The sequence below is a fragment of the Melospiza melodia genome, chromosome 9 (genome assembly GCF_035770615.1).
Source record: "Melospiza melodia melodia isolate bMelMel2 chromosome 9, bMelMel2.pri, whole genome shotgun sequence".
Classification (NCBI taxonomy): domain Eukaryota; kingdom Metazoa; phylum Chordata; class Aves; order Passeriformes; family Passerellidae; genus Melospiza; species Melospiza melodia.
The window spans coordinates 16,747,237-16,771,100 of record NC_086202.1 but is presented as its reverse complement, the minus strand read 5'-3'; the positions used below and the strand labels follow the sequence as shown (position 1 = coordinate 16,771,100).

At 42.4% G+C, this 23,864-nt stretch overlaps 1 protein-coding gene and 1 long non-coding RNA gene across 2 annotated transcripts; one reads left to right on the top strand and one right to left on the bottom strand.

The window, feature by feature from the left end:
* Nucleotides 1–815: 815 nt before the first annotated feature.
* Nucleotides 816–9,242, bottom strand: ANKRD1 (ankyrin repeat domain 1). The gene is made up of 9 exons (XM_063163535.1): nt 9,098–9,242; nt 7,732–7,911; nt 5,850–5,987; nt 5,653–5,760; nt 4,925–5,023; nt 3,659–3,757; nt 3,418–3,516; nt 2,899–2,997; nt 816–1,719 (listed from the first exon to the last, which is right to left on the bottom strand). The coding sequence occupies exons 1-9, from the start codon at nt 9,128–9,130 to the stop codon at nt 1,609–1,611; spliced, it is 966 nt and encodes a 321-aa protein (XP_063019605.1). The 5' UTR covers nt 9,131–9,242; the 3' UTR covers nt 816–1,608.
* Nucleotides 9,243–10,876: 1,634 nt separating this feature from the next.
* Nucleotides 10,877–22,616, top strand: LOC134421982 (uncharacterized). Its single transcript, XR_010028708.1, has 4 exons — nt 10,877–10,903; nt 11,910–11,997; nt 14,872–14,951; nt 22,431–22,616. It is a non-coding gene; the product is annotated as an uncharacterized LOC134421982 (long non-coding RNA).
* The last annotated feature ends 1,248 nt before the right edge of the window (nt 22,617–23,864 follow it).

Sequence of the window (23,864 nt, the reverse complement as noted above, 5' to 3'; positions counted from 1 at the left end):
GAGAAGAAGGATGGAGCACTTCTGTGTGGAAGTGTTGAGAGAGCTGGGGTTGTTCAGCCTGGAGAATAGAAGGCTCCAGCACCACCTTGCTGGGGCCTTTCAGTACTTAAAGGGACTTACAAGAAAGATTACTCCAGAATATTCATCAGAGCCTGTTGTGATAGGACAAAAGATAATGGGTTTAAACTAAAAAAAGGATGGATACAAGAAAGAAGTCTTTTACAATGAGGGTGGTGAAACACCAGCACAGGTTGCCCAGAGGTGGTAAATGTCCCATCCCTGGAAACATTCAAGGCCAGGTGGGACAGGGCTCTGAGCAACCTGATGGTGTTGAAAAGGTCCCTGCTCGTTGCAGAGGGGTTGGAATAGATGAGCTTTAAAGGTCTCTTCCAGCCCATGGGACATCTTGCCCTGGCTGGCAGCCCTGAAGCTTGTCCTGCTTCTGCTAAAGCAAAGGGAGAAGTGCCTGCCTTTCCTAACAGGACTTGGCATCTCTCTTGGCTTGGGTAACTGGAGCTGTCTCATGCTCCACATAGTGACTAAGAAAGAGATATTTTTTAAATCAAACTCAGTAATGGAACTGTAACTTTGTTTTACTAGCTAGTTGAAATACTCTCTTTCTGCTTTCACATGTGCCTCCACTTAACAAAATAAGTGAGATGGGGTTTATCTAAGAGTGGCAAGGAGGGAGTGTAAGGGATGGCTGCTCTTGGCAACTGAGACTTAAGTTTTTTAGGAATTTTGCAGCAGACACAATGTGAACTTCCTTTAAAGAGAGACAAAATTACCCCATGCATGCTCACCACTCCAACAAATAAAAAGAACCACTCAGTTAATTTAATCTGAAATGGATCAGTTCAAAATGTACAGAAAAAGCAGTACAAATTTACAAATATACATAATCTGATTTTGCATTCTTCTATCATCATAGTTTGTAGTAGTCTAGCTTTTAAAAAATTCACTTCCCTGATACAGTCTCCTCTGACCTTCACAACATTAAATCTGAATCCTTCAGCCCAAAGGGGTACATGGTGGTTGGAGCTCTGTCCTCAAGCTCGTTATCAACCATGATTGCCAAACCCTGTGTAAACACCATTACTCGACTGCTTCATTAAATCCTCTTGGCACCTCAGTACACCTCCTTCCAGTGCTCTTCCACATACCACCACTCCATTCACAGGTTATTTTAGCAGTGAGACAAGGCAACAGCTGCAAGTATTTGCTATTTAGAGCTATTGGAAGGCTTGAGAAAACTTGCTACTACAGTTGAAAATTCTGCCATTTAAGACCAAAGGATTTATGTTGCTGGCAAAAATTGCATTTAGACCAATTGCACCTATAAAAAAAGCTTAAATAACATAATTAAAAATTACTTTTAAATAAATAAATAATAAATAGAAATAAATAAAGCCATTTTAGAACTAGTGGAATTTTAACACTCAACCTGTCTTTCAAAATAATTTCTTTGTAAGTTTCTTGCAGTTTCAGTGAAGGCACCTCACATAATCCAGTACAATAAATATTTTCAATAGATGTTCAAGGACATTTTCATCCAGGTTTGTGGGCAGCATTTCAAAGCAGCAAAAGGGCGTGGTCTGGTGTCTCTCCTCAGAATTTACCTGGACGGGCATTCTTTTTGGAATTGTCTTTCAGGCTGTTGAATATCTCTTTGGTGCCATTCTGCCACTGAAGGACAAGATCCATAGGAGTTTTCCCTTCCTGGTTAAAAGAAACAGAGAAATATTTAATTTCATCCAATGATGGCCAAGTCCTTGTTCTTTCCTAAATACCTGTTCAGTGCATCTGCATGATGTGAATCCCTTCTGCACACACAGACTTATTCTTGCACCCCTGGGGTCAGAGTATTTCTGCTCTACAGATCTAGTCCCAGTCCTGGTCAGAGCCATGATGAAAACTGCCTGGGTTTTAGTGGGTTTAGACGAAGGCTGTGACCAGCAGAACATGCAGGTCTTCCTTTTGTTTTAGTTGCAAGTGATTAGAAATTTATTTAGGTGCAATCTCAGTAAGACGCTCTTTCATTTAATGCAGAGTTCAGGTAAGAGTTTAACTACGGTATGAGCCACAGGAATCAAGTAGGACCAACTTCTGTGTGCAGACAAACTCTGAGAGGGCAAGTCTCTGGCCTTTGGGGCTGTACCTTCCATAATTGTTTGATGAGGGATAAAGCCAGAACAGCCACACTTCAGGGAGTTGGGCAGAGAGTAAGGAGTACTGAGTGCTCCAGTGGCTGTTTTCCTCCTTGTCCCCTGGGGTTTTGACTGATTGTCAGTCAAAAACATTGACTGCCAATGGTAGAACCCATGCTACTGCTGCTAGGTTTGGATTTGAAAGAAAGTGCTGTATTTTAATAAGTGGTCACAGAGCTCAAGCAATGCTACTGCTGCTGCAGTGGCTCTGAGCACAGCCAGGTGTGGGACTTTGCTCAGCCACAGGGATTTGTTGGCCAGCTCTAAGGCTGACAGCCAGTCCTGCAGCTCTGGCGCTGGCCCTCACCTGTGGGCTTCACAAAAGGATTTCTCTTGCAAGCTAAGATCCTTGTTGTCTCAGCGGTGGTTGAAGCCCAGGAGTTGTGCAGAGTAAGTATCCTGTCTATTACATCTTTTCATTATACGAGTAATTAAAATAAATCATAGAAAGATGTGATGTTATCTAAGTAGCAGATAGTGGGTTCTGGTTTTAAAAGAGGTACTGGGTTTTTCCTCTTTTCCTGACCTCCCCCAAGTTACCCTTTCGTTGTCTCAGCTCTGCTTTAATTAGCTCTGAAGTGATCTAATTAAGTCTATTCAAAATAGTCTCTCCCGGTCTCGAAAACTGGCTCTGGTGGGAAATTTATTTTAAAGCATTTTAAAATTACTTGGATTTTGTGCTGTTACTTACGCAGTTCTTTAGAGTCAGATCTGCTCCGTGCAGGATCAGAAGCCGGATGATTTTGTAGCGGTTCAGCCTCACGGCGTCGTGCATTGGCGTGTCCCCTTCCTGGAGACACAGAGAACGGCGTCAGAACAGCCTCAGCTAGTCAGTCCCGGTACTGCCCCGGCCGCTGAGGCCGCTCCCGGCACTGCCTCGGCCGATCCCGGCCAGCCCCGGCCGCTGGGGCCGCTCCCGGCAGTGCCAGGACTGCCCCGGCCCGCTGGGGCCGCTCCCGGTACAGCCCCGGCCACCCCGGCCGCTGGGGCCGCTCCCGGTACAGCCCCGGCCGATCCCGGCCGCTGGGGCCGCTCCCAGTATTGCCCCGGCCAGCCCTGGCCGCTGGGGCCGCTCCCGGTATTGCCCCGGCCGCTGGGGCCGCTCCCGGTATTGCCCCGGCCGCTAGGGCCGCTCCCGGTATTGCCCCGGCCCGCTGGGCCCGCTCCGGGCCGGCTGGCGGAGCGGCAGGGCAGAGCTGCCGGTGCTTACCCGGTCCCTGGCGTTGAGATCGGCCTCGCAGGCGATGAGGTGCTCCCCGCAGTCGTAGCGACCTGTCCGAACAGCCACGTGCAGGGGCGTGCTGAGCAGCTGCGGGCAGGGCGGGAGATGGTCAGTGCCATGGAACAGGGGAAAGCTGTTTCAAAAACAGCTGCCAGGAGTTAGCTGCCGGGGGTAAGGGCCAGCTTTTCGTCTCCAATTTAAAAAGCTGCAGAGTTCCAGAAGCACTTACCTTGTCTCTTGCATTTATGTTTATCCCTTTGTCCAGTAGGAATTTCAGAACGTCCAGGTTTCCACCCCGGCATGCCCAGTGCAGAGCTGTAGAATGAAGCTTTAATGGGGAAAAAGAAATTTAAAGTATTTTAATCTATCATTATGTTAAAAAACACTATTTTAACCAAATTTCCAAATTCATTTTATGTGATTTAACCTAGAGCACTTAACTGTGATCACTGTGTGATCACAGTTTCTAGTAAAAAAGAAATTGTTTCTAGTAACAGCTTTTCTTATTTTGCCCTAATTTCTGCAGTACTTTGAATTTCTCACTCTTCACATTCACGGCATATTACTCCTAAAGACAGAGATCTTGGCAATGCTGCTGTGAAAGAAAATGTGCTTTGTTTATTCCTTGAGCTTAGAAGTTACCTTTTGCCAGCTATGTGGCTGGTATGTGCTAGTTATTATTTTTATTTAATGCCTTTTGGGTTCTAAAATGCATAGGAAATTAAACTCAAGGGAAAGAACAGTTCTCTTTAAAAAACAAACAAATCCCCATGTTATGCAAGTCCACAAAGTGAATTAAAACCCCTCTCCTCTGCAGGATTCAGCATCTGTGCCCTGAGCTGTGCTGGAAGGAGTCCCTTGATGCTCACACTCTGCCTGTCATTCCTCCTCTTCCTCACCCTCTGGGAGCCCCACTAGGTCAGTGAGGGGGAGCAAGGCTGGCAGTGCAGCCAAGGGCAGAGGAGCAAAGGAACAGCTGCGGGAGCTGTGGGTGCTCAGGACCCCTCGTGGCTGGCATTGCAGAGGAGCAGGGGGCTCTCGGGCACAGCCTTGAAATCCTGCTGACCCTAGGGACCTGCGTGGGACAGCCTGACCTCAGCTCCCCTACCCTACCCTACCCTACCCTACCCTACCCTACCCTACCCTACCCTACCCTACCCTACCCTACCCTACCCTACCCTACCCTACCCTACCCTACCCTACCCTACCCTACCCTACCCTACCCTACCCTACCCTACCCTACCCTTCCCTTTCTTGCTTGTGGCACTCTGCTGGCCAGCACTTTTGTGTTTTCCAACAACCATTCTGGCACAGGGAGGCAGACACTCCCTCCTGAAACCTCTTCTCAACAATGTTATTTTAAGGATAAACTTCAAGGGCATTGCAAGGCCTTTTAGAACTCCTCCTCTGTAAGAAGCACTTCTATAAATGGTTCTCCTGGCACCTCTAGAACAATAAGCAGCTTTTGGGAAGAGGTGTGAGTGGATGTGCATACCATGTCTTTCTGTTCAAGCTGGGCTCCAGCTTCCACCAGCTTCTTCACCACCTCTAGATGTCCTTCAGAGCATGCCCTGTGCAGCGCAGTGCGTTTGAACTGGCAATTGAAGCAGTGCAAAGTTAGATATCACATATGGCACAAAAGATCTTTAAATCTCTTCTCCCACCCTCCCTAGGATGATGGCAAATACATATTCCATGCTGGTTCCTTTTAAAGAGCTTTTGAGACCTGAAATCTGCTAAATTTTCATAGCAGCCTGATAGCTGAGAGCTGCCTACCCAGCATTTTAAAGGATGGGGGAAGTATCTGCAGTATGGCATCCAGATTAAAATGACACCTGCTGATTTCCCCATCCAACATGCTACACTGTGTTTTGAAAGTGCACCTCCTGCATCATGGAGTATGAGGGCAGCCATTTATTTATGTTGTTCTGCAGAAACATTTCTTATCTCTTTTTCCATAGCATTGGAAGATCACCTTTTGCAGAAAATCAGGTTCTCCTGGGTACCAACAGCCTTTCTATTTATAAAGACTCTTTTGAGGTAATATGATTGTGAAGGGTCTCAGTGGCCACTAGAAAACTTGATGTACGAAACTTCCCAGCATTTATTTACTTTCCCCCACCCCTTTTTGCCTCTCATGAGGCTGGAATCTACAAAACCTCATGGTAAAAGTTATTTTTGTTCTCTTCTGTAGTAGGCTTTGCATTAGGAAGAAGACAGTACCTTATCACAGACATTTGGATCCCCTTTGTCTGACAGGTATTTTTCAATTACTGGCAACTTATTCTCTAGTGCAGCTTTGAAGAATGTGGGAATATCCACAGGTCCTGTCTGAAGAAAAGAATATAGAGAACATAATTGTGTGTGGCACAAACCCCCATTAATACTTTCCCAGGATAAGCTACTTTGAAGTAACTTACAATAACTTCTGGTTCAGGCTTCTTTAAAACAGGTACTTTCACTTTCTTGCATCTTTTCTTCTTCTTCAGCTCAATAATTTTTTCAAGATCCTCCAAATTTTCAAGTTTTGACCTGGCCTGTAATTTCTTCTTCTTCAGCTGGAACAAATCAGGGAAAGCAGCAAGTTGAGCGGTGTGACCACCTCTCCCTTTCAGAGTGGCAGGATAGCAATGTGATACTATTCAGCTGAATTCAAATAAGACTGGATGAACTTTGAAATAAAATGTTTTAATTTTTTTTTCCAGGTGAGACTAATTGACCATTACAATAAGTTGCTAACTATATGAGAAATTCTACCTCATCTATAGTTTTTCATATACCATTAGACCTCTTCCTAACTACTTCTTGAGCTGTATGTTGTGACATGAATTTAAGCCAGGAGTCAGAGCAGCACTACAGTCTCTTCTGGCACAACAATTTAAAAAATCTCCTGTGCAGCTTATGAAAGCTGGAAAGCTCCTGAAGTTTCAACTGACTTCCACCAAGTGATTTTCTTTAATCACTTTTTTTTTAATGGTGCAAGTACCTAAATTATTGGAACTTCTCTTTGCTTAAAAACATACCCTCAAGAGAGGAACAAGGTTTAGAGTGATCTTAGCATTTCAGTCCACAAGTGTTTGTACATTTTGGGAAGCCACGAACAATGTCCTCAGTGTCCTTGGTGGGGCAGTTCAAGAAATGTGTAAGACTTGTCCAGACCTGCTTGTGAAAAGCACCTGGGCATGAAGTGAGTGTGGGGCACTGTTGACACCCAGGGCAGGTCTGTGGCCTGAATTGAGATCCCATGAGGTGTCCTTGGCTTCAGGAGATTCACAAACAGGGGCTAAGTCAGGGTGAACACAGATGACAGATTCTGTCCCATGGTGTGATCAAGGGTGAATACACTGGTACATGGTCGTAGGGTATACAGTTTTGTCAACTGAATTCTTATTCAAGTTATTTCCACCTCTTCTTTTTGTTGTTCTCTGTGTTTGTGGTTTGGTCTGCAGGTCATTGGCCTAATGGAAAATAATTATGCTGACTGTGGATAACTGGAAACCCATAAAGTTCTTAGGAACTGGCTTTGAAGGAGCTCAAAAAAACCTCTGTAGCCAGTAATGATGTCTCTGGTGAAGTTTAAGAAGTAGTTTTTATTCTAATTCTAATGTTTCTGAGACTGACTTTCTTACTCTTCATGCTTTAGAACAAAGTCTTATTTCCCCTGCTACCTAAACTTGATCATTTCCAAATCACTTTACATTATTAGGCCAGTTCATTGCTTATTCACAAAGAAAAAAAAAATTAAAGCTATTACAGCTACTGTGTTACTGGGGAGAAAAACATCAGTTCTTAAGGATCTAGGGAGAATTGTCATGCTCCAGGAATTGAAGTTGGTACTTTTCTGTAGACCAGTATGAGTTTCATTTGTAACAGTTCTTCCTAAATGCAATGCCTTGTTGTCATAAAAAGAACATTTTCATGTTACTGGTGGGTTAGTTATTCTGGTAGCAGTCATTAGGTGTGCAGCTGTAGGTGTCTCCCTGGCTCTGATCGCTCCCCCCCTGCACTGACAGCCAGCGGCAGCTGACCCCTGGGCACAGGAGCTCTCAGGGGTTCAGGCAGGCACTGTAGGGGTGCTTGAGGTTCTGCCTCAGTGTTACTGCCCTCACCCACAGGCCACACAGGTGAGCAGATCTCCGTGGTCTTCAGTGGACTTTGGACCAACCTCCTTCATGGTGGTCTCCCAAGGGGTTTTCTAGCCCACCATGTATTTCTAACTTAGAGAGAGGCAGAACGTCAAGGACTGCAACAGGAAATGCACACATGATGATAAAAATCCAAGCAGAAAAGCCAGGAACCTACCTCTGCTTCTAGTTTATTCTCCTTTTCATAATCCAGATGACCTCGGGCCAAGGAGTGCTCAGGGACTGTCTTTAGGTCCTCCTGCTTCTCTAACCTTACAGCAGCTTCATACTCTCCATTCTTGAAGTCCTCAGGGAGGAAGCTGCCAGTCTCTTTATCATCCACCTTCTTCCCAGTCACCTGTAAATGCAAGCATGATAAAATATAATCAGAGGATTCTTGACTGCAGTAGCCACCACCTGGAAACATGGATTGCTTAGGGCTGCTTGTACCTCCTTCCTGCCCTCTCTCAGTGTGTGACAGCCGGGCCAGGCCATTCTGCCTGTGCCTGGCTTAGCTGCGATGCAACTGGCTGGGGCACATCTCCCAAGCAGTTAAATTGGGTTGCTGAGGGATTTCAAGGCTGGTTTTATCCACTGCTGTCAGTACCAAAGTCCCACTCATAGCAGAATGGCAGAAGCTTTGTGGTGCTGTGCACAGCACAGCTTTCAATAGTTTTCAGAAATATTTCTGATACCCAATTACGTGTGTATGAAGAGATAACTTGTTAAACTTAGTAGTGGCAGATGTGTATTTTGAGAGTGGTTCATGTGGCCTAGACTGCCTTTCTATTTGATTACCTTGTAAAATTCTATTTGTTATAGAGTCTAATGCAGAAGAACCTTAATGTGAGAACCTTACCAAAGAATTTAAGGCAGCATTAACTACTTAGGCAGTTGTATCTTAAGAAAACCATCTGGGAAAACAAGTGCAGTGTTTTACTGAATCAATCCTGTTTTCCCAGTTTCTCCATCAGATCAGACATTCTTAGTCTGAATCCTGCTGTGGAATGTCCCATTACTTGTGGTCTCGACCTAATTTTTCAAAGACTTTTACATCATGAACAGCAGTGGCTGTAGGAACTGTTAGTTTATTATTAGAAAACAATACTATTATTAAGCTGCTAATTTAGTGTTATAAAATACTGTAGTTTCCAAGCATTAATATGTTGTCCCAGTCCCTTATTATATAGGAATTACTTAGTGTGATCATAAAATTACCGGCTTCTAAAAATATATATGAATTAAAATCAAGGACAGAGTCAAATAAGTAGCTAAATTTTGGTTGATCTTTTCCTGGTGAACTGTGCTGTGATGCCAAATCCAAACAGCTGTATGGTTGTATCTGTGGTGAGACCCTTTCCCAAGGAAAAGTTAAAATGAAAATATAATAATATAACAAACAGTATATAAGGGTTTGCCCCTAGAGCACAGCAGTGCTGGTAACCTGCTAAATCAGTGATCCACAAAGGTTGCCTTTCTCTGCTGGTCCGATGACAGTCTAGAAAATAATTCATTGTGAGTAAATGAAGGAAGGTTGCACCTACCAGCTCTTCTACCTTCATCATCATCGTCGTCATGTTTGCTGTGATCCGAGGCTGTGCTCCTGTGTGCCTGGAACCTCCCAGGGCCGGGGCTCTCAGGGACCACCACGCTCACTGCACTTATATATCTTGGGAGAGCTGTGCCTCAATGAGATAATCTTCCAACCTGGGAATCCAAGTATGCCCTTGTGCTTGCCAGCTGAGAGGTGGCTCGGGCTCGTTCCAGACGCCAGATCTGGTGTCCGGGCAGCGAGGGGCCGCAGGGGCGGCAGCCCCACAGCCCCGCACAGCACGGGAACCAGAATGGAATGTGAGCTCATCATTCCTGGGGCAGTGACTGCACTGCTCAGCAATGCCAGCCATGCCGTGCTCCCAGTGCCCACTAGGACAGCTGTCTGTTGATGCAGCGTTATAACTTCATCTTCTTCTCCTTTCTTTTTTTTTTTTTTTAATTGACATTCAGATGACTGTCAGACACTGGAAAGGGTAAATGGCTTATGTACAATTCTTATAGCAATATCTTCCTGATAAATGGATGATTACCTCTGAAGTCTCAAAAAGCCATTATTTTCATTGCTATTTATTCTTGGATGATAAACACTGTTAGGGGAAAGGCTTTTTCCCATCATGATGACAGTCTTCTATATTTGTTGGAAGGAATTCTCTGAAGGGATTACTCTACCAGAATGATGTCTCTGGTGCTAAAAGGGCCTATGACATGATGAGTTACTATCAGTGTAAGATATCAAAACAGTAAGATTTGCATTTCTTTGGACCCTTGTCAATGATTATAAGCCAAATAATAAATTATGTTTATACAAAAGAAAAAAAGAGGGAAAACAATACTGTTTTCTCGGCCAATATATGAGAGAATAGGGGCCCAGAAGTGATTTGTTTATTTTTTAGGATAAGATGAGATGAGATACACACAAATATAAGCAGATGATGTGTGTGTTTTGGGGGAAAAGAGCTATTGAATCCTTTGGGAAAGCTTTTCTTGTGCTATGAATCAGAGTTGTCTGGAATCAGGAGAATGATCACCAGCAGAAGGCAGTTCTATGAGAGGAAGACACACCAATCTTTGCATTCAGAGAGTGTGGGTAGATGCCAAGCCACATCAGCTCTGTGTCAGTGCAATGCCTGGAGGTCCTTTGCGGTGAGGCACGCAGGTCACCTGGCTGAAATGAATACAGCAGCCCAGGTGCTGCAAGTACGACATGTCCACAAGTGCTCCAGCAAATGGAGACCTATCTCTGGTTGTTTATACCATCAGCATCATTAGCATGCTGCATTCCTGACTTTGACCTTTCAAGGTGTCTCTCCTCTGAACTATCCCCCAGTAATCCGAGCACATCCAAACTTGTCTTCTGGTGCCCATCATACCTATGCCCTCCCTTTCCCTGAAATGAAGCTGGACATCAGGTGGTTCCTTTACCACTCAGAATATATATGACATTAGAGAATGACTCCCAGAACGAAAATAGAGTATGTGCTAGCAACACAACCTTTCAGAACATTTTTTTCTAAACTTAAGTACAGCAACGCTATCATTCCCCCCTAGTGGTATGTTCTGAATCACTCTGCCAGGCTTTTTTTCACTGCAGTTTTGTACTCCTGCTAAATGTCTCTGTGACAAGAGGCAGCTCTGGTGTTTTCTTGTGTTCTAACAGCTTACCTCAATCTGTTCAGTTCTCTGATTTTTATTTGGGAGATTGTCTTGAAATCACAACCCTAACAGGATGGCTGCGTAGAATGCTTCTGGTTTAGTGGAAACAGATCACAGGAGAGACCTGATGCAGAAAGAGAAATGTAGGTTTGCTTTTAGAACAAGAAATGTTTAAGGAACTGTGAACTTCCTCTGGACTCGTTTTTTTGAAGCTTATTTTCTCTTTTTTTGCTTTCTCTCATTTTTTTTAACAGCTTGATATATGAAACTGACTCTGCTAAATCTAATGCGGAAGCTTTAAGGGGATAGATCTTCTTCTGCAAATGGTATATAAATCCAGAGCCAGAGTAGCTTTACAGGAAACCTCAGTGCTCTGAGGGGAAACAGAAACCAATTCTCACAACTGCTAATGAAAGACCACAGTTTATTCATCTTTAAAGCATCCCATCCATGATGGCTAAAAGAATAATAAAATATAGAATACTCCTTGATTATCCCAAGTTTCTATTTTGAAATAGTGGCACCCAGAAATCCACTTTAACCAAAGGCTGGGATCTAAATTACCCTAACAGTAACTGCTGTAAGCTGAATGTCATGTAAACAAAGGCAACACGATTGAAATAGCAGAAATGCACCAGGTTGTATCAGCTAAGACTCTTGGCTTATCACTATTGCTTAATATTGGAGGGGGAAGTAGTATAATGAGCTTGTAACCTTGTACTGGACAGTAACCACTCAATCACCTTTCATCAAGTGATTTCTCATTAAGGTGGTAATGGCAGATGGTCAGTGGGCGATGTGTAACAGGAATCTGAAAAACTCTTGCCACTCCACTGAAGGATAAGGGCAGAGCAATCATCTGCAAGGTGTGAGGCAACTGGATATTGTCACAAAAATCCTCCACAGAGAAAACACCAAAGGACAGCAGGCTCATCGTGACAGACAGAAAACTGTGGCACACCCTGTTCCCTGCTACCAAAATTGAACTGACTAGAGTAAAGAATGTTTGTACTTAATATTTCTAAGTGATTAATGGTAGAGTGAAAGTACCATGTGTGATAAAGATGATATTGTCACCTCCTGTCAAGTGTGTGATGGTCGTGTTTTCAGTGGTGTCGCTGCTCAACTTGTCTGTCTTACATTTTCCAGCACTCTGCCCTTGGCTCTGTCCATGCACCCATAGATGCTGCCCTTGGATGCCACTGTGCCTGGCTGCCTGTTGTCCTTTTCCTGCTAAGTAAGTAAGGTGTGAACAAATCAGCTGCTGAGGAGTGGGAATGCACCCAAGAGGTTACTGAGCCAGCAAACTGTGCCACATGTGTGCAGCCAAAGATTAATTCATAACTGAGGTACAGAGAAGAAGTAGCAACCACAGGTTACTCCTCCTGGATTAGTGATGTGCTAGTGTGCAATGACTTGTTTATTTTGCAGTGAGTATGTGCACCCAACACACCTTATATATCCACATGCAACAGATATAACTGCATATTGCAAGAAATGCATTTATTTCCTCATCTTTCTTTTTAGCTGTTGGTTTTCTATAAAAGGTAGGAAACACTTTTATTTGTCTAACATATTCTCTTCAATACTTTTGTCAAGAAGTTAAGTGATTTGGGAATGAGTTTACTATGATTTTACATCATCATTTGGACACACGTGATGAAAATACTAAACAATGTTGTACCAGGAACTGATCCTTGTGGGAATCTGCTGGAAATAGTTCCACTCGTTACTCTCACCACTTTGCAATCTGTCAGTGAGCCAACTTTTAGTTCTTCCAAAGTGCATCCTTTTAATTCCATACAATGCATGCTTTTTAATCATACCAACATATGCCATGAAATGAAATACCATTGGCAAGACCCAAGTAAACTGCATTAATATGAATGCTACTCTCAAGCAGACCTTTAATTCTGCAAAAAGACCCTTTTAAAAAAAGGTTTTCGTTGCACCTAGCCCTACAGATTGGCATCCATTTCATGTAACTTGTCTGATTCTGCCTTGATAAAGCTTTGGTTAATTCTTCCCCCTGTTTTCCCAGCACTAAGTCATGTCAGCCAGCCTGTTGTTAACTCTTTCATCATTTTCAGCCAGTCAAAACATCTTGAGAGCTAAAAAAAAATGAAAAGGAGCTTCTCTGCTTTACTGGCACTGAGGCTGGCCTGGGATATCTTTGGATGCAGCCCAAGTGGATGCTCTACCTGAGGGAGATTCCTGCTTCTTGTGAATAAAAAGGAGCTCAGGGAATCAAGGTGATAAAGAATTGGATGGATTTTGATTTAAAATGCAAGAATGTTTTCATAAAACATTGATTTTGTAATCTCTTAGCAAAACAGTAGTGTGTCAGAACCCTGTTATAAGACGTATATTCAGGCAGCCTCTCTCCCATTTATTGGAACCATATAACGTTAGAATTTGTCATGTTAGAAACAGCTTAAGGAGAATTTTAAAATCACTATCACCTGGAAAAAATAACCCTTTTGTGTTTTAATTTTGGGGAGAGAGGGTTTATTGTTTTGTGTTTTGTTTTTTCTTTTAAAATTTTGCAAATGAAATGTAAATGCATAAACCTGCTTCACATTAAATTTGCTGAAAAGCTATTTCTCCCCTTTCATGAGGTTTCATTGGCAGTAAGATGTCACTGGATTTTTATCCAAGCTATGTTTAACAAATATCTCCTTTGATTCCAATAATACCAGGGAGGGTGGAAAAGCATTGATGCAAATTTGGAATTACATTATATCATATGTTGGTCATCCTCATGGGGCTGGAGGATGGATACTTCTGTGACTGCAAATAGGATAAGAAAATACTTTTTCTCTTTTTTGTCAGTTTATTATAGATATATAGCATATAATAAAAGATGTTTGACTTTAATTTTAGAGAAGAGAGTAAGTAAAACACCAACAGAAAAAAAAGGGCAAGCAAAAAACCTCAAATGCACCTTTTCCTCTAAAGTTTCATAATCAGAGACAAATTTATGAGAAAAACCTTGTGTCCTATTGCAACACAGAAATTTTACAGGAGTCTGTAATGAAACTGGCATGGGGTTTCTGTTTCATTTCAGGTTTAGAAAGTGTAGGGAGTGCATGCAGAGGGAGGAAAGAGGAGTGAATGATCTAAGTTGGTTTCTCTGGGTCTGCAAACTGCAATGTATTCATCTGCAGACACTAGTTTTAGGAAGTTGTTATTTCACATAGGAAAATACTAAAAACCTCCCCCATAGCTATTTTGTCTCAGCAAAGGCATCTGCACACCACAGCCACCTGAATAAGGAGACCATGGGGTAGGCCTTTTCCCCCAAAAATCTGTTCTTGTCCAGAGGAGCTAGAGAGATGACTAGGCTGTGACCAGGACCAGCCAGTTCTTCCTGAAGCTCTGCCCATATCTGATTCACATACCCTGTGAGAAATTTGCTATGAGCCCTGCTTCTTTTTTCATGTTTTTTGCCACTTGTGTGGCAAAGACAGTGTAGGCATAGGCTGTTCTCACTCTAGCATTGTGGAAAGACCAGGAAGATCTTTCTTTTTCCTCCCCTAGGGCATTGATAGAGAGGATGCAGGATGGCAATAATCCAAATGAAACACTAAATTTCATGGTGAAGAAGTGTAAAAACAAATACATGCTTTACTTTTTTCTCATGGATACCAGAAAAAAAATAAGAAACTGAGATACTAAAGGGCACTGTCATTTGTCAGAGCCCAGTTTTTCAGATGGCCAAGGGTTGTGGCTGAGTGACCACAGGACTGAGTACATTCCCAATGGCAATGAAGAGGGCACTGTCTTCTCTGACCCTTGGATTCAGACCACTGGGTTGTCTTTATTTCAAGTGAGTGGCCAGTAAATTCTGTTGAGTAACCTTATGTTTTCATAGAGTGATGTGCGATGAGGAGGGGAAAAGGCATTGGTATCCCACTAAGCAGCATGAGTCAGAGAACTAGTTTGGAGGAAATGAGAAATCACCAGGGGCTTTGCCAAGAAACTGCAGCTTGTGAGACATAGCACAGTTCAGTTGGTTATTTTGTTTTCTTCATGCAGTGTCTCTGCAAGTCTTAGTTTTGGCAGAAAGTGGAAAAGAAATATTGAAACATTGGATGTCTAAATTCCACAGGGCTCCTGGCTTTCCTGAAGCAAGAAAGTGTTGGGCATCTCTGACTGACTATAGCTTTGTCTGAATTCCAGCTCAAATAGGTATGGAAAAAAATTTTCCTTTTCTTTTTTAATATTCTTAAACCTTATTTGTCAGAGGCCAAATACATGGTCACAGACTGAACTCCTAGGTTTGCATGTGCTGGCTCAGAATGCCAGACTGCTGAGGTTAGGGCCAGGTACAGGTGAATTTGTGATTATCCTTGCAATTTCCTTTTGGGCTTTCCTCTTTTAGTGTTTGATCACAGAAATCAGTAGAAATGTTTACTCTGTCTTTTGGGGGAAAAAAATTCACTTGAGACGTATATGACATTTGTCACCTCCTGTCAGAAATCCCTACCAGGTGACCTAGAGACTTGCACACATGGAAGATAGTAGAGATGCTGCTTTGATCAAAAGCCAGTCAATCAGTGAATCAGGAGCAAGAGAAAAGAGCCAAACTTGTCCAAAAGAGCCAAAATAAAGCACTGTCCTGTGTTTTGAACATCCACCCAGCACTAAGATCGCTAGAGCTGTGTTCTGTGTCCAGCAATGGACATTAAAAAAAAAAAAATTTGATTTTTGAGGGCTACTGCCATGTGCAGCCTCTATCACAAGCACAAACACAGGGACTTCACACACAAACTCTGTAATGGCACTTCTAGGAAAACTTGAAGACAGGAATCCCAGCAGTGTGCATCCATGCCTCCCTCAGCTTCATGACTGAGGTTTCATGGAACTTGTATGGCTTAGTGCTGATGAGTCTGGGAGTTGTGCTCTTTTCACTAAGGGTTTTTAAGGTAGGAGGAGCACCACATTCCATATCAGCTATAAATTATTAATGAGAGGACAAAAGCATCTTCCCATCAGCAATAAGTGCTCGGTGTAATGAGCTCTCAAGGCATTCCAGCATCATTCACAGTAACACAGTGCTGTGAAGCAGACCTCCAGCCTGTTGAACCAAACAAATTAATCCCAAGTAAAACATCAAACCCCTCAGCACCAGATGATTGAGAAAGTCAAGTCTACTATTAAAAGCACTTTGCAAGTGCAGAGGACTTTTAACCTGTGATTTGTAAAACCAGAAACTAGTGTGGGAAACGGGTAAATTTAAACTTTAGATGAAAAATGTGTAGATGAAGCAGTTCCCAGATGAAAAACATAAGGCCATGGTGCCAAATTTGGCTTCTACTGTACGAACAATTTTTTAGAAATGAGGAATAGTCATAAGAAGGTGATTTTTCCAAAGACAGAATTTCTAGACAGCTGCAACATTAAAAAGCTCAGATTTGAATTGCCTTGAATCAAGCAGCTGCAAATAGTTCTGTGGTCCCAGTCACTGAAGAATGCATTTTGGGGTGCCTGCTTCTCTGCTGCTGAAAGGAAACAGTCATAATACATCTTCCCATGCTAGCTGTAAGCTAACAAAAAAGAAAAAAAGGGCAACTTTTACACTTAGTATAACATGATGAAAGCATATTCACAATTGTAATATCTTACGACTTTACTGCTTAATTTTCTGTTGACTTTTCAAAGAGCTACTTTTTACTAAGCTGCATAAGCAATCGTGCACATGCTCATTATGTTCTTGGGCAAGAAGTTATTCTAGACAATAGATGAAAGCAAATCCAATTTTGCTTTTCCCTTTATTACAAGTTGGTAAATACTTAGCTATCAACCCAAGAAAAGCAGCAGCCTTGCTGCCTGGGTTCTCTCTTCATGTTTTTGCTGCAGTATGTCACCTAGTTTTTCTAAAATTACACCACCTGCACCCAAAGCCCATGGCCCCCATCAGAACTTTTAATACATGTATGAAAACAATAATTGTATGTTTATTTGGTGGCTGGTTGTAACAGAATAAAGACATTGAAAAAGCTGTCTTTTTCCCTGGGTGACAAAAGTAATTTATAAATGAAACTAGGGGAAAAAAGTAGTACCTTGAGTATGAGGTTAAAATGTAATTTTATTTGCTTTTAATAACAGCTGCACATTTGAGAAGGGCAACTTTTAATCTCTTATCAAAGCATTCTATTTTTCTTTGATCTAACTAGAATTTATTGAGTGTAGTTGCCACCAGCATCTGTAATCCTTCCTAAAATCCCTCTATGCATTCCACTTTCTTCCAGGCTGGCCTTTTTCTGTCCATCATGGTGAACCTATTCTCCCTTTTGTTTATATGTGCATCTTCCATTTGTCTCCATTGAGGTTAGAGGCACTCACATACAAATGAATTATCCTTTGAAGTGTATGTTTTCTTTGTATTTTGTTTCACATGATCATTAATTAAGATGATTATTTGCCACTCAGGGAGCTCTCAGTTATCTATATTGAGGGAGCCTTTAGAATGTGGGGAAAAAAACCCAAACATTTTCTTGTTTGTTACTGCCCAGGAATAATGGCAGGGACATGTAGCAGCTTTCCTAGATAAAGCAGCACTCCATCACCAACTGGTAGAGTTTCATTGGCACCCTTATGGCATTTTTATGTAAAGAAAAACTAAAATGGAAAGTTTTGAACCTGTAAAATGTTGCCTCTGCCACCTGTAAATGCCAAGGTAAGTGTTCTTAGTAGTTTGAAGCCATCCCATAGCTGTTTTGTACACTCAGTGAGGTCCTGGTCTTCCTCACACACACAAGGCATTCTGCATTGATGGACAGTCCCAAAACCACTGACCTGGCACAGAAGCCCTGCAGTGAAGTGTACTCCTCTGCAAATGGTATCTAATACACTCTGAGACCACAGTACCCATTTCTTACTGAAAATCAAGCAGAGTAGGCTGTAGCAATTACTTAGCCATCAGAAATCACGAGGGGATTAGATACTGACTCAGAAACAGAATCATGAAACTTGCAGGCTCTTGGTCTGAGTGTATCTCCATGCTTATTACGGAGTTGTAGATGGGTGGAGTCAGTCCATGTGGTGCCTATAGACTTTTTTAAAGTGTAAGCCTAAAAATACAAAACTGAACAGATGTATATTTAAAATTTTTATAATTCCAACATTTCATTCAAGCAAATAATTCAAATGTTAAATTTTCCCTGTGCATTTTAGAATGTTATATTTGTTTCTCTTTCCAGGTAGTATAGGTTTCAGTTCATAACTTGCATGAGTTGAAGTCTATTGCCTAAAATCTGTGGTCTCCTCATATATCATAAATGAGTTTGAAGCTTCCTCAATAATCAGCTTTTCCCTTCAAGCAGCTAAATCACAGTTGGGTGAAGCTAATATGTCCAAAACAAAGAAGTTTAGAGAAGAAGCCCTTGGCCTATTCCATTATGATGTAGGAGCACCATCAGTTAAAAAGAGCTGTCCCAAAATCATAGATTAGTCTGCCTTTTAAAAACCCAGTACATGAAATAGGTGCTACCTTCAGTATCTTTGCAGAAGGTTGTTGCCATAGTTGTACTGGGCTTGACCCTGGTTGCCTCAGTTCTCTCAAGATGAAAACCAACAATTTCACCCTCTCTTTGACCAGCACACAGAAAATTTATCTTGTGTTTGCTCTGCTGGCTGTGCATTGTCAGCCAGGGAGATGGTTCTTCAGAACTGTCACATGAAGCAGATCATCCTTATGGAAATCATCCCTAGATGCAATGAAATTACCACAAACCACCATGCTGAAGTGCACAATTTGTGCCAAGATTTTTCATTTCTCTTTCAGGACAGTGTTTTCCTAAGTCAACTAAACACAAAAACTTGACCACAAGACATCCCAGCTGATAAGAACAAGTTAGTAACACCAGTCCTGCCCACAGGAGAGAAAACAAAACTCCTCTGAAGTTTCACAGAGCACTTCTTGCTCTAAGCATCGATGACTTTCCAAAATCATCTCTTCCTATCTTGCAAGGACAGTTGTCTGTGAGATTTCTGCTGGGCTGAACTAGTGCAGAGTTCTCTTTAATCTTAGCAAACTTTCTCCCTCATTAAGATGGCTTCAGCACAAGGGATTAAAGTAATATTGTGCTTTAAGAAATGACAGGATGTATTTATTAGTCATTGTGAGAAAGAGGAGCCAAGTAACTGTCAGAAGCACCAGTCAGGAGTGGACCAACTCAGCTTCAGCAAGGAGCTGAACATGGAGCTACAAACACACTTCTGGATCAGAGCAAGTGCAACACCACCTCCACAGCCTCTGGAGCTGCAGGTTCATGGAGCCCTCAAGTCCGGGGAAAACCTGTAGGGTCAAAAGTTTGCAGGGTTTTGGTTGAGGACTAAAGCTCAGCAGCTGTTGGCTACCCCTCCTACTGTGTCTGCACAGGGACCGCAAGACCTTCACACTAGAAATGATACCTAGCTGCATCTGCTAGATATTCATAACAAATGTCTAATGGCTAAAACTGTGTGCTGTGGGCAGTGTCACCTTTCATGTCATATGGGGACAATTGTGTATTCTCCACTGTGGCTGGGATGTGTCATCCCACCATCATCTGGAGCTGTAGTCCCAGACCAGGAACTGCTGTTGCTGAGCAGTAAGTTCAGACCCCTGCTGATGCTATCTTGTATCAAGTTACTGTTTTCTAACATTGTGCATATACCAGAACTGAGTTGCTGCCACTGTGTCTCTCTGTAAGAGGGAAAGTGTAACTGTAGTAGCCCTGTCTATGAATTACATTTGAATCAGGTTCCATTCCAGGTTACAGCAGGACAAGGGACATGTGCATCCCATTCCAGAGGTATGTGCTTCCAAAGGCAAACTGCCTTTTGTGCTGATATTGGGGATCACCAGGGGGAAACACAAGGAGGATTTATTCTGTTGATGAGCAAAGCTGATGAACTGCTGCCGACCAACATGAAGTTTCTGCTCTGAAACACCTTTCTTCAGAATCACAGAATCCCTGAATACTCTGGGTTGGAAGGGACCCACAAGGATCACTGAGTCCAACTCTTACATGAATGGCCCACACAGGAATTGAACCATGACTTTGGCATTATTAGCACCACGCTCCAACCAGCTGAGCTTCAAGGAATCTGGAGTCACTCTTCTGGGAAGAGCATGCCTTTCTACTGATTTACACTGTAGAATTAACCAGAAATAGTGTTTCCATTAATCAATCAATTTTCCAACCCCCAGAATCTTGCAATCTTACGAAAATCTTCTTTTTGTTCAGATACAATGAGGTGCCACAAACGGCCTGAGGGGATGGAAAGCACAGAGAAACTCCTGCAGTGTGTAGGGGTGCAGTGCTGGCCTGTGACCCAAAGTACAATGCACGCCTCAGAGCTGGAAAGGACCCTCTGCACCAGCTCCGTGAGGGCTCCAGTGCCTTCAGGGCACTTTGCTGTGACACAGCTGATTGTATGTCCTGTTCACACACATCCTGGATATGCTGGGCTTAGGGAAAATACCTGGAAAAATTCTGTTGTGTGCACAACAACAGCTTGTCTGTGTTCAGCAGCCAAATAACCAGAGGTTTCCTCTTGAAGTGGTAAGTTGCATGTTGCCATTCTGAATCAGTAGAATTGGTGCATCTGATAATCATATGTGATTATCTGTCTTTTCCAGCTCTAAATCTAGATTTGACAGACTGAGATTTGAACTCAGTGCCAAAGGCTCAGACAGAAGAGAAGGAAACATCACTTGCTTTCTTTGCTTTGTGAGAGAAAAAAACATTAGAGCTCAGTGCTTTTCCTGTGGAAGGACACATTTCATTAGATGCTATCATCCTTTAACAGGTTCTGGGATTATTTTTGAAATGACAGAAACAACCAGATGAGTTCTTTCTTGTTTACAGGACAACTGTTCCCACAAAATAAATCCAGCAACAAAGGGGAGTGGCAGGGAAAGATGGATAGTATTTGGTTTCACTAACAGTCTAGTCAGATGAAAATATCCCCCCTATATCTGACCCTCAGGGGGTGTTGCTGGTCAAGTGAAGCCAAGTTGCATGATGCCCAGCCAAGAGAGCACCAAATTTGGCCTGATGGGTGCTGAGGATGAGATTTATTACACCATATTTATGTGTATAGAATCAGTTTAAAGAAGCACTGCAATATTTGTTGTCCTGTAGGTAACTGGCCTCACCCTGAGATGCCCTTGGATCCCTTGCCTGGTGCTGAGTCACTCCTGCAGGAGTTAATCAGAGCTGGGAGCTTGGGATGTCTTGGGATCTGCCTCATCCAGAGTGTGATGGACAGGATCCTGCTGACAAACCCTCCTTCTCCACTGCAGTTTAATTTTAGGATTTGGCACTGATGTGTATTTTGTGTCCTCTTTTGTCATCACACACATAAATTAGGGTGGAATTCTTACAGAGAGATGAGGGGTGAAAGTCCTTTTTGGAGGAGTTTTGCCATAGCTAAGAGAACTTTTTCTTATGCAAATCAGAAAAATAGTGTCTGTTCTACAGGAAAACCAAAAGTTAGCAGAACTTTGAGTCAGTAATGCCTCTTCCCCTTTCTCTGTTGTGCATCCTCCCTCTTGACATGTACTAACCTAATCTTTCGCTTCATCATGAAGCATTCCCCAAAAACGTTATGTTTTTTAACATTTGCAAGAATCTTGTCTCTGAGTTTGACTTGGGTTTTGTTGAAGAAAACAATCCTAAAAAACTATTGGATTCAATCTATCACTTCATTGAACTGGATTTCTAAATTCACTTACATCTGTTACAGAATAGCACCAAATATTTTAAGGAGAATTTTAGCTCATATTTATGCTCTGAGCTGCCAATAAATAAACAGTTTACATGAAATTATACAGCTGAGAAAGGAGAAATAACCCTAATGATTAGCAAATTCAGGAACTTGTTCAGAATCTAAATACACAGGTTTTGGCTTTCATGTACATGAGAAGAATCCTTCCCTGTCCCTCTAATGGTGGCATTGTGTCTGCACCTAGGAATGTCATAAACAGATCATACCAAAAATCATTCAAAATCACATTTCTTAAAATCACAATCACAACATGATTCACCAGAAATGCATTACAGTAAAAGTAAGAGGAACGATGAACTGTATTAAATGCATATGTACACTTTGCAGTTTTCTATATCTCTGCTATTCTTTCAGTGTTTCTTTTATACCCTTTCTGACAAGACAGTGAAAGTGAATCTCTAATTCATAACCTCTAATCTTGATACTATATTCTATCATATTGAGCTGTTCCTGAAATAAACCCCTCTAGTTTTTTATGTCATTTGTATTCTCCAAATCCCACCCACATAATTGGAAGCTTTTGAGGCATAGTATGTGTGTTCACAATACAAAAGGAAGCTATCCACAGGCTGCAGAATTGTGGGGCATTAATTTACATAAGGTAGGAACTTATAAATCACAAGATACCTCTCTATGATAGTATGATTTAGCATAATTTATTCACATTCATACCATATCTTCTTAAAGCAATTGGAAACACTTATATGAGTTTATCATTGTATTTTCAATAAAAGGTGTAAGAGTTTACTGGAATATTAGGAAGCATTGATCAAGTAAGCTGTTTTTTACCAGAAAAATGCCCATTACAGCTCACAGATAGCTAAAACTACAACAATCTTTATAAAGAATCATTAACTGATTGTTAAAATCCTTTGTTTGAAATCCCAGCCACCCCTGTGCTCTGTTAGCAATCTGTGCTGAACCAGGTGTTTCTCCTAAGGACCAGGGACCAGCTGACCTTCTGGCAGGTAGCTCATAAGAGAGCAGAGGAGAGCAGAGCGTCTCCACTGAGAAAGCAAGCAGGAGAGGAGCAGCTTTAGGTGCCAGCAGGCTCCTTTTCAGCCCTGAAATGAGGTAAGTGCTACCTTTGTTTTGGGCTACTGCTGAGGGAGATGTGCTTGCTTTGTTTACACTGATATGCTGCAGTCTGTTTACTGTGTTTAATTGTCATTTATAATGTGCCCCACAGGAGCTGTGCTCTGAGATTATTGTCTTTGTGCTCTGAGATGTTTTGTAGAAGTTTATACTTCTGTTTGGGTGTTTGGAATCTGTGCTTTAATTAGCTGCCCTTCTCCAGGGTGACTGACAAAAAAAAAAAAAAAAAAAAAAAAAAAAAAAAAAAAAAAAAGTGGTGTAAAAACTTCAGCAACTTCTGTGATTCTGTAATTGAAGCTGTGTGCTTGGCTTGTAAGAGTTCCCTAATGTTTAGGATAGAAGATAATTCAGAGGCCAGGTTGGGTATAGCACCTGTTTCCTGTGGAGCAGTGAGAAAGGAGGTAAGATGTGAATAGAAGCCTGAGGTTTGTGTGATGGACCACTTGTTGCTCTTCTGGAGGAGTAATTTTTTCAGGAGGTTGAAGGAAAAAAAATCCTAAGTTTGCTTATTTTGATGGCTCTGCCTTTGGCTGCTACAGCCTTTTAGTTCCTCATTTGAAAGAAAAAACCTTGAATATTCAGATGGCCAATCGAACATTTGCCAAAGAAACCCCTGATCTCTCCCCACTTAAAAACCTGCTGTAAATCTGAGTTCATGACACCCCTTGTTTCCTCTTTGCTCCCAGTTCTTCCCCTCAGGCTGCAGAAGAGATGAACTAAGAAACCACTGAGGCATGGGGGCTGCCCTGACACCTCCTACTTGTTGTAATATATCTATGGAAGTTATTGCCAAGTATTCCAGGGGAGAGGGGGGAAAAAAGGGGTGTGGGATGCTTGTCTTGAAGTGTTCCCAGCCTCCTACATGCAGAGGAGAGCTGGTGTTTGGCTAGGGTGGGGCACAGGGGAGCTCTGCAGCTGCCCCCACGTGCCCCCTGCTCTGAGGGCTGTGTCTGCACTCCTGGCCAGGGGTGAGTCCTGGGGGCAGCAGGTTCTGCTGTTCCTGTTACTTTGGCAGGGACCAGCAGTTGTTTCTGTAAAGTGTCTGCTGGCATCAAGCTGTGTTTTGACTGGGAGTACTCCAATATCTGCCTTAATGCCTATTCATAGGTAGTCAGGAGCTCAAAAACCATGTTTTATAGTCAAGTTGCCAAACAGCATCTGTGAAAAAGTTAGATTTTTGTAAATGGTTTTTCCCTTCTGGTCTTGCTGCTTCACCAGAGTCAGAGG

Bases quoted from the DNA above. Each gene is read 5' to 3' on its own strand.
- ANKRD1 (XM_063163535.1), bottom strand. From the start codon at position 9,130: ATGACGACGATGATGATGAAGGTAGAAGAGCTG. The intron at 7,912-9,097 runs GTAGGTGCAACC...TTGCATTTACAG, and splicing joins TGATGAAGGTAGAAGAGCTG to GTGACTGGGAAGAAGGTGGA. The intron at 1,720-2,898 runs GTAAGTAACAGC...TCTTTTAACCAG, and splicing joins ATCTGACTCTAAAGAACTGC to GAAGGGAAAACTCCTATGGA.